The following is an 11,406-nucleotide window of genomic DNA, read 5'->3' as shown; positions in this document are numbered from 1 at the left end:
TCAAAGTCGTCCTCTTAGTTTGGCAAATGTTATTGATTGGGAGAAGTTATACAATACGCTAGCCATGCCACGTCATAATCTATGGCCAATAAAAATTGGACACATAGAATTTTAATTAAATTTAATAATTAAAAGGTAAAAAATGTAATTAAATCCCTGAATTTTACATGTTTTAAGAATTAAGTCCCTGATCAATTATTTTTTTAAATTGAACCTTTAATCGTTGATTTTATTATGGATTTGGTCTTTATTTAACTTTTCTGTCGAGTTTAGAAGATGAGAAGATTGATGTGGCGATTCTAATGTTGAAAATCACAAAACGGGAGATGAAAAAATCAAGTTTGGAAGAATATATTGGAAATTAATTTCTATAATTTCATTCTAGTTTTTAATTTTTATCTCTCCAATTCAAGAAATTCTTATTTTTATTTGTCCATGTCAACAAGCTGAATCGCCCTAATGATATATGCAGTCCAAACTCGACGAAAATGTTAAATAAAGGTCTAATCCATAATAGAATAAATGATCAATGGTTCAATATGAAAAAATAAATGATGAAGGGTTTAATCCTTAAAAAGCCAAAATTCAGAGGCTTAATTATGCCTTTTGCCTTATTAAAAATAGGGAGAATTACAAAACTAGCACCTTTTAGGGGGTTAGTTTTCTTTTCTAACTCCTTTTGAAAAACTCACCAAAACTAACACATTTCAACAAGTAACTTCCAAGTTTACCCTCATCTTCTTCCTTAACATAACTGTGTCTTTATCTTTCCTCCTCTATCTCTTTCTCACGTTTTCTCTCTCCGACTTGAATACTACAACAATCAATCAAACCCACAGTTTATATAACAAAATTTCTACAATCATATAAGTTTTTCATTGGGTTTTAGTTTTATTGAAAAGATTTAAAGCTTAGTTCATTCATTGTTATGGTGAACGGCGAACGGAAGAGGAGGAAGAAGCGACCATTTTTTTCCGGCAATCTCATCCCAATATATATTGTTTCTCTTCCCTTTTCATGTTTTTCCTGGTCATGCGAATCCAAAAAACAGTGGCATTGTTATCTGAAAATGGATTTGAGTTGGAATATCAGTTTCAGATTTTTTCCCCGACAGTGTCGATATCTGTAGATATTTGTAGATATTTGTAGATATCTGTAGATATCTGTCGATACGTGTAGATATGTGTAGATATGTGTTGTCGATATCTGCAGATATCGACACATATCGACAAATATCTACAACACATATCCACAGATATCGACATATATCGACAGATATCTACAAATATCTACAGATATCGACACTGTCGGGGAAAAAATCTGAAATTGATATTCCAACTCAAATCCATTTTCAGATAACAATGCCACTGTTTTTTGGATTCGCACGACCAGGAAAAACATGAAAAAGGAAGAGAAACAATATATATTGGGATGAGATTGCCGAAAAAAAATGGTCGCTTCTTCCTCCTCTTCCGTTCGCCGTTCACCATAACGATGAGTGAACTAAGCTTTAAATCTTTTCAATAAAACTAAAACCCAATGAAAAACTTATATGATTGTAGAAATTTTGTTATATAAACTGTGGGTTGGATTGATTGTTGTAGTATTCAAGTCGTTCTGTAGATTATTCTGTTCTTTAGAGAGAGAAAGCGTGAGAAAGAGATAGAGGAGGAAAGACAAAGACATAGTTATGTTAAGGAAGAAGATGAGGGTAAACTTGGAAGTTACTTGTTGAAATGTGTTAGTTTTGGTGAGTTTTTCAAAAGGAGTTAGAAAAGAAAACTAACACCTTAAAAGGTGCTAGTTTTGTAATTGTCCCTTAAAAAAATATATTTTTTTTAGATTAATGAGCGCCTTTCCTTCCCTTTCTTTCCCTTCTTTTCCCTTTCCTTTTGTTTTTCTGAATTCCCTTTCTTAGAAATCATTATCGGCAAAATTCACCAAGCCACACAAAGAGATGAGGAAATACTGATTTTCTAATCTCTTAAAAATATTATTTTCTGGCCTAATCGGCAGTCGGATAGTCTTTTTCTTTCATCAACGACGACAACAGTCCAATAAAATAAAGTGCTCTGGCGTAGAGGAGACTAAAGAAGGCACCTGTGTAATTCCTAAATTGGAGGTGAGAGAACAAAATCAGTGAAACTAATGATCCTAAATTACCCAATCTAGTTAAGAAGCCCTTTTGAGATATTTGGGTGTTGAACTTGAATCTAAACAAAGTTCAAGTCTTAAATCTGAAAATTGCATAAGAAATCACACAGAAGATCCACCTCTGGCCAAGAGAAGATTGTTACTAATTAAAATAAAATTATATAGGTTTTACTTTTATGAGTTCGCGTTTTAATTAAAATTCCATGGTTGTGTTTTGAAAATGATAGAGAGGAGAATTGAGAAATATGTTGGTTCTGAGACAGTTCCAAACGAAAGAAAAAAGGAACATGTAATATATCTGACATACATTAAAATTTCTCCAATTAAAGATGTTCTTAGAGCATTTTTTTAAATTTTTTTTTTGTCAAAGATGATGCAGATAAGAAAAGATAAAATAATATATTTTAAAATAATGCTTTAAGTTTTGACAATTTTAAAAATGCTTTATATTAGAGATGCTTTTAAAGGTTAATAGTTAACTTTTTTTTAAGAAATAGTTTGTTTATAAAAAAAATAATAGTTTGAGCTTAATACATATTAATCATGGGACAAATATCAAATTTAACTATAACGTTTTGAAGGATGTATAGATTTAACATTACAAAAAAAGAAAAAAAACATTAATATATAAAATGATGTAAATTAAAATCTAATATTTAAAAAAATTTCAATTTTTAATTTTAAGTTATCGAAAATTAGAAAAAACAATTTGCTGTTTTAACCGCTGCTTTAGATATTTCAAATAGCAATTATGTTTTGGTAAAATTTGCTTCCACCCTGTTAAGAGTTAAAATTTCATAGGACTAAATTGATACTTTAAAAAACGTGAGGGTTATTTCTTTTTCCTTTCTTTTATTTGTTTGGCGTTAATAAATTAAATAAACATTTTATTTCATAAATTATTTAAATTCTCCATTGAAAAAGAAACTCAGCTAGTCCAATTTGCGTGCTTGACGAGCGACGAACTACAACTCCAGTCAACGCTAAAAACAAAACAAACGAAACCACAATCGATTATTCCTCAATAAATTTCTGGGAACGAACGGCTTTCCAGATTGAAGAGGGAGAATGATCAATAATGGCGGGAGCAACCACCAATGGGTTGATCTTCCTAAGGAACTGCTGGAAACAATCGGGAAATTCATCGGTTCTCCGGTGGACATTATCCGATTTCGTTCAGTGTGTTCTTCATGGCGATCTTCGGTTTCAGCTCCTTCATTTGATGAAGAAATTCCTCTTATAACCCTCAAACTTCCCGACCCGATCAACGCTGCTGCTGTTCTTTATCAATCCACAATTTACCGTACGGAATTCACCTGTCAAAATCCCAATTCTCCTTATTCCTCCTCGGTGTCAAATCAAAAGGGCTGGTTGATTAAACTTCGAGAGTCCAGAAAGGGCAGATTGGAGCTTCTACATCCATTAACAGACAATAAAATCAGGTACATTCCGTTCCAATTCAACTTGCTGGAATTCCGATTTGTCCAGTTAAGTAAAGCAGTCACACTTAAAACCCTAGCTGGGTTATCTGTTTATGGGATAAATAAAGTAGTTTCAGTTCCAGTTTCTACTACTGCTAGTAAAGATGAGTTTGCTATTGTGGCCATTTTTCACGAAGGGAAATTGGGATACTTGAAATTTGGGGATGAAACTTGGACTCTATTAGATGAAACCAATTTTCAATATGATGATATAATTGAATTCGAGGGTCAATTTTATGTTGTTGATAGATGGGGTACAGTTTCTTGGATTGATTACTCATTGAGATTGATTCAATATGCACCTTCTCTGTTTGGCTGTGGTGGTCAAAAGAATTTGGTAGAATCATGTGGTAATCTTTATATAGTTGATAGATATCTCGAAGGAGAACGAAGAACATGGAAAGATTATGAGATTGTTGAAGCTGGTAGAAGGAGGAGATACATGAGGAAATGTAGTCCTAATGCTATTGATTTTAAAGTATATAAGCTTGATGAAGAATGGGGTACATGGATTCATGTGAAATCATTAGGTGATCAAATCTTTGTTTTGGGTGTTGATTGTTCATTCTCTGTTTCATGTGATGAATTTGTTGGTGGGAAAGGGAATTGTATTTACTTCACAGATGATGATGATTATAAGGGAAGAGGATTAAGTAATGACAGTATCCGTGTGTTTCGATTGGATGATTGTGTGATTGAAATGATGCCTGAGTACTCTCGGATGTTTTGGCCGCCCAAATTTGGGGAGAGCATGAGCAGTGATTGTGCAGAAGATCAGTAGTAAGTGTAGACTCATCATTCAATTTGTTGTGATGTGCTTGCTTTTGTGTTTTGTGTGCACTTTGTCTAGTAATTCAGTTCAGCCTGTATGTCTGAATAAGATAGATACGTCATACTGTTGGGCGTATAATGTACAAACACAAGTTCAGTTATCCGTTGGATGCGTTATTGGGCGAACAAGCATGGGTTTGGATCAAGGAAGAAACTTAAGTGATATTGAGGATTCATGTTGTTCCAGGATCAGGAATTGTATTTACTTCACAGATGATGATGATTATAAGCGAAGAGGATTGAGTAACGATACCCTTCGTGTATTTCGATTGGATGATTGCGTGATTGAGAAAGTTGAAATGATGCCTGAGTACTCTCGGATGTTTCGGCCGCCCAAATTTGGGGAGAGCATGAGCTGTGATTGTGCAGAAGATCAGTAGTAACTAGTAATTGTAGACTCATCATTCAATTTGTCTAGTAATTCAGTGAGCATGTTTGAATATGATATGTTATACTTTTGGGTCTGTAATGTATAAAAAATAAGCTCTGTTTCCATCAACAAGTAGAGTTGTAAATGAACCGAGCGCGCGGCTCATGAACAGTTCAGCGTTCGGCTCGATAAAAGATTACCGCTTGATAGCATCTCTGTATTTAGTCTAGTAATTTAGTGAATATGTTTGAATAAGATATATTATACTGTTGGTTGTATAATGTGCAAACAAAAGTTCTGTTGTAAATGAGCCGGCGGTTCATGAGTGGTGAGTTGATGGGCATTCAGTTCGATGAAAGCTCGATCGTGTTCGATTCGATTTACAAACGAACTGAGTGCGTTTGAGCACGATTTTGATACTCAATTAGTAAATGAGCCGAGTTTGAACACGGCGGAATACGACTCAAAAGCTCATGGATAACCTAGATGTGAGCATTGTAATTGAATAACTCATGGATTTGGATTTGTGCGGCTCCGTCTAACCATAGAACCTTGAGTTAGTTAGTAGATTGATAGATAATTATACACTTAACTTAATAATTCTAATTATAAATCAGAGTATACCCTTTTCAATATGGGGTACACAATAATTTTTAATTATAAATCCGAATATGAGTGAGATGTATTCCTTATAAACGATTATACTGTTAAAATTACTATTTGATTTTTTATTTTATGAATCAGGAATTAGACTTACATTACGATTATGTTTGGCAAATAGTTGTTAACCGATAGCTGATTACATTAGCTCCACTACAAGAAAATTGCGAATTACCGGTGTAATTCACCGGCAGAATTAATTCCGCTGCAATTCACCGGCGGATTAGCAGCGGAACCATAGCCGTTACTGATCACCGGCGGAACAGCAGCGGAATAGTAAATCCGCCCAAAAATTTAATATTTCCAACCGAAGCCTTGGTATTTATTTCGGTTGGAGAAATCACCGACGGAATTGATCCTTTACCGACGGAATTCCGCTGGTAATGTTAAAAAATTAAAAAATAATAAAAAAAGAAAATAATTTTGGTGAAACGGGAAAAGGAAAAAATTTCCCTCCTAATATTTATTTCTATTCCCTCTTAACATTGCGTCGGCCTAATCCCTTTTCTCTCAACTGTGTGCGTCTAATCCCCTTTTTCAAAATTAGGTTTTTGGACCCAATAAATAAACCCTTTCAAACGTCTTTTCACCAAACACCACTATTAGAGGTTTGACTAGTCAAAACCTCTAAAGTGACTCAAACCTCTAATTTCAAAAGGCTCTTTACCAAACCGGGCCTATATCAAAGAACATGAAAAATAGACCAAAGTCACATTGTTATGTCTAAATCTCGTAAAATAGAAACACAGTTAGAAACAATATCAGTCGGTAAGCCAAATGAGAAGACGGTTGGAGAATGGTCTGAACTACAGATAAACAATTAAATAGAGTAGTGATATTGCTGCGATTAGACCCTTTGATCCAAGATAATGCCTCTCAAATTGCTAGTGCTTTTTCCATCACGAGCTTATAGAAACCATATAACGAAGCATGGAGGCAAATAAGCAACAACCATGATGATCTCTGATAAGGAAGTCGTAAGAGCAATATCCCTCGTTCTCTATGATCCCCCAAACAGCCAAGAAAATCGAAGCTCGAGTCCATTCATTGGGCACTTGCTTAGATATCGAGCACTCTAGGAAAATATGGCTCTCATCTTCATCAATAATGGTATATAGGTGGGACAAACATTCAGATGGATACTATGGCTTTTGGATAAATTCGCCATACTTTGGAGATAAAAAGAAAATAATTTTCAAATGCAGTTATTGACTTTTGGTGCCACCTCAAGGTCCCAAATACGATTCCATTCAACCGAAGATGGAGGGATGAAATCTGATTCGGAAGAAGAGAACTATACTTTGTAACCACTTTTGATCGAGCCTAGTGTTGAAGACCGAATCAATAATGTTGAAATTCAAGTGCCCATTAGGGTTCAACATATTGCTAACAAAGCTCGTCGATAGAATGTAAGACATTGGGCTCAAAGGCAAATGATTCTGTATATCCGGCGGTCAAGGGCTGTCCCACACTCTTATAGTAGCGCCATTACCAACCATACATAACAACGCTTTACGAAGAAGATCTCTCCCTGTAAGGATACTCTTGGATAACAATGCCAAGTTAAAATCATGGAGATTTATACATTCCACCCTTAGCCTTAAGGAGATATAATTTGTTCCAATTTTGCTAATGGATGCCCTGAGACGAGTTACCTGAGCGGTAAACATTGTTTGGCCTTCGACCATAAATGGTAAGCATTTTGTTCACATCATCACAAAAATGGTTAAGAATAAGAAAGAGACTCATGATATAAGTGGGGATTGACTATAAACCCGATTTAATCAACACTTTTTTCCCGCTCTTGAAAGAAGTTTCTCCTTCTAGTTATTAAAGTGATTCCAAATTCAGTCATTGATGAAGCTAAATGTTTACATCTTACTTTTACCCACTACTATAGGAGCACCCATCTAACCACCCCATATCAGCGACTTCATCAACACCCAAAGACGAGCTAATTGTTGCACGATCTGAGCTAATAGAGTTTTTGCTAAAGAACAAAAAAAGATTTTTGGAAATTAATACTCTGTCTAGAAGTGAGTTCATATGCTTGAAGGCACTACTGGATCAGTCAAGCCCCAAACGAATTATCTGTTTCTTAATAATAGTCGGTTTAAAAAAAAGACTTTTTTTTTATGAATGAGGCCAACTGAAAACACGCCGACCATGGAGATTGTAGACCACGAACTCCTCTCTCAGTAAGAAACAAATGGACTTTCGGCTTGACAATCTTTACCATGGTGGTCACCACCGCAATGCGAGCACATCAGGACCTATGCTGTATTCTTGAGGCTCAATTGTGCCATTAAGGCGTCTAGCTTTTTATTCATCTCGACCATGGAGATCTTGGGAGCCTCGTCTTCCACGGCAAATGTTTGATGTCGCGAGGGTCCGGCAAGCTGATCTTCTTGCCATTGGACACTTTTCCGAGCTAGTTCGTGGATGAGCTCATAAGCCTCGCTTGCCGATTTTCGAAACAAGTCCCCACCTGCAGCGGAATCAACGGTTGCACGATTAGTGGGAGTTAAACCATGGTAGAAGGTACTTACCAAATCATGCTTAGGGATGTCATGGTGGGGGCAGTTTCGGAGCAACTTCCGGAACCTAGCCCAAGCTGAATGAAGGGCCTCGCATTCAAGTTGCCTAAAGAACGTGATATCGTTCCTCAACTTAACCGTTTTGGATGACGGGAAGTAGTAGGAAAGGAACTCCTTCTCAAGCTCCTCCCATGATGTAATCGATCCCGCCTCCAACGAGTGCAACCACTCCAACGCTTGTCCTGTCAAAGAGAAAGGAAACAACTTTAGTCGGACGACCTCAACCGGAACACCATTTTGCCGAGAAGTGTCAGCACACATAAGAAATTTATCGAGATGTTCGTTAGGGTTCTCATGGAGTTCCCCTCCAAATTGACCAAGTTGTTGGATTAGTTGGATCATGCTAGTCTTTATTTCATATATGTTGGCCGGAATGGTGGGAGCAATGATTCCATTGCGATTTTGAGGGCGATGCGGAGCAAGAATCTCCATCATTGTCCGGGTGTCGTTTCCACCTCCATTGCGGTTGTTGTTCACGGGTTGAATAGGCGACCTGTGGTTGGTCTCGGGTTGGTTAACTTCATTGTTGGGGTTGGCCATTTTCTCTCTCCGAATCCTACAAAGAGTACGTTCGATTTCAAAATCAATAGGAACGAGAGTATCACTCCGAGATCGGGTGTGCATAAAATGAAGAAATAAAGAAATTATGAACAAGAAAGAATATTGTTAGTAAAAGTATATATAAACAATTTATACAAAGATAATGCTTAGACTAACAATAAAACGTTTTTGTCTAATATTGCAAGAAATTATAAATCCCCGGCAACGACGCCAAAAACTTGATGTGGTGTCCGGTAGAGCTCTAAATATATCTTATGATAAGGACGTTACGACTATGGATGTGATTTTTCTAAATGCTCTATCTCTACTAGACACTACTACTTAGGGCAAGTGTACCCCGTCGTATCAAGTAATAATCCGGTTAAGACCGGGTATCGAATCCACGGGATTTATAACCACAATTATTAAACGACTCGGTTTTATACGTTATCTAAGCGGTGAATACTTTGGGTTGATGTGGGAAACAACTACAAACTACTCCTAACTACGGGTGAGATAGATTTATATAATGAAAACTCTACGAAGCGATATGGATGGCGATAAATTATAAGTATGATAAACAATGACTCCGAATATATGCGGTTAATGATTTACTCTTGCAATGACGACTACGTGTAGTTTGACCGACCCGTGAAGTACTTAGACTACGTGGTTCCTAGTCAAGGCGTGTCTAATGCTTGGGATTAGAAACTAGGGCCCGTAAGTTTCGTGGCTTGTCAATTCCTACGGTTTCCGGTGCGTCACTTTCGGTAAGGCAACACCTATGTGAATCCCTAAAGATAGCCCGAATGGCGTCGAAAATCGCGCTCCCCTACACAATAATCAATTACAAATATCAAAACAAGTAGCAAGCATCAACACGTATAGAGAAAAAGAGATTGTAAATCGTAAATTATAAATATGGAAAGCGTAAATACGGAATACCACCAAGCCTAGTACATAGGAAGAGTACAAGCTAATTAGCAAGTGAAAAGGGAAGAATCAGCCCTCGGAACTAGCTAACCAGACTCAAGGCCGTCTCTTAGGTCTTGGAGGTGGAACTCTCGAGCTTGGTGAACGAGGATGGAACGGAACTTTCACGGAGTAACGGAATACACGAACAAGCTCTCAAGGTGATAGAGTTTTGCTATGTAAAATCTGAATATCAAAATGAGTGCTAATCACTCTTATTTATACACATCAAGTTATGGATAAAATTGTAAATCTACAAGATACAAGCATGGAGATACATTATTTCTGCAGTTGCACCATGATACGCCACGCGTATGGTTGAGAACGCCCCGCGTATTGACCCATTCCGTCAATAATCTCCTGCATGTGGACCAAATTCAGATCTTGTTGTCTCAACCACGCCCCACGTAGACTGGGGTACGCCCCGCGTGGTTGAGCTCCTGAGATTTAATAGCTTGAATTATGTCTTTTACGCCACGCGTAGCCTGGAGAACGCCCCGCGTATATGAGTCCCTAGATCTTTAGATTGAAGAATTTCCATATACGCTCCGCGTGTAAGGTGGGACGCCCCGAGTAGAACCTGTTGACTTGAAAGACCATGCAGTCTGACATTCATAATTGAGATTATTATTGCTTATACGCCCCGCGTGGTGGTTGATACGCCTCGCGTATCAGTGGGTGAATCCCACGTGGTGCCTGTGGACTGGGCAATCAGTTCTGACCAGATATTACGCCCCGCGTGGAGGTTTATACGCCCCACGTATGTCGGTGGGATTTTGCTCCTTACTCGTACCTGAAATACAATTCTCGAGAGCCGAGTTAGCTTGACGTTTTAGTTTCTAAATTTAATAAAAAATAAAGACAATTAACCGAAAGTACGGAATTTATTTTTATTTCGTTATTTTATTAAAAACTCCTTATTTTTGTAATTAAACTTATTTATTTAGTCCTAAATTAACCCGTAAACCACGCTAAAAGATAGGGACGAAACGCCCCTATCAACCTCCTCGGACTTTAAAGTTTTACTTGTCCTCAAGTAAAAGAAATCGAAAGACAAGGGATTGAGATGATTAAGAAACAAACCGTCGGTTGGTTTTACCAAGTGCGTGATTCCAAAGCTAAAGTTTTACGCAAATTTTTCGGCAAGTACCTACGCAAACAAACGAGTAACCAAAACTTGTTTGAGACCTCCATGAACAAATTTAATAAGCAATATCAACGGGGGTCGATTATCTTTTGAGAACCCGATAGTACCTCACCAAGGGATTTCACTCTTACGCTCAAATCTTGGTGGGTCGGTGTTTTTGCACTCTCCTTTGCACTTACTTGAAGTCACTTTGAGTTTGCATTTTTATCCGGGTTTTTCCTCCTATGTTATGGTCTAGGCAATATTAAAAATGAACCTGGAGGGGGGTTGTAATGTGGGTGGCTTTTTAGTGGTTAATTTTTTTTTTGAAACTCGAGTTCAGATACCATTTTGATGATCACACCGTGTTTTTATTTTGGCCTTAGCGAGTTCATAAAATATAACTCGAAATTGCTCGGGTGGAGCTTGAGAATGCCTTTTTGCTCTTTGTTGTGTTTTTCTTTTTTTTTTCTTTTTTTTGGGAGCGGCAAAAAAACGATTTCGAGAGCTTATGGTGCTTACTTGTTAAGGCCTTGGCTTGTTTCGGGTAATTCTGGTGCGATTTGATTTTCTTGGCATTTTGAACAAGAGGAAAAAGGGTTAAATGTTGAAAAGGGTATTAGCAAAGAAGTCGGTTAATAGGCTCGAGGGGGTTTTCCTAAAGGTTAATGAAAA

General features: G+C 37.2%; 1 protein-coding gene across 1 annotated transcript; it reads left to right on the top strand.

Annotated features, from left to right (window-relative positions):
- The first annotated feature begins 3,088 nt into the window (after window positions 1-3,088).
- Window positions 3,089-5,095, top strand: LOC136208235 (putative F-box protein At1g65770). Its single transcript, XM_065999030.1, has one exon. It carries the CDS (start codon window positions 3,223-3,225, stop codon window positions 4,414-4,416), a length of 1,194 nt encoding a protein of 397 aa, XP_065855102.1. The 5' UTR covers window positions 3,089-3,222; the 3' UTR covers window positions 4,417-5,095.
- Window positions 5,096-11,406: the final 6,311 nt, after the last annotated feature.

This window comes from Euphorbia lathyris, chromosome 10 (assembly GCF_963576675.1).
Source record: "Euphorbia lathyris chromosome 10, ddEupLath1.1, whole genome shotgun sequence".
NCBI classification, from domain to species: Eukaryota; Viridiplantae; Streptophyta; class Magnoliopsida; order Malpighiales; family Euphorbiaceae; genus Euphorbia; species Euphorbia lathyris.
This window is presented reverse-complemented; position numbering and strand designations above follow the sequence as displayed.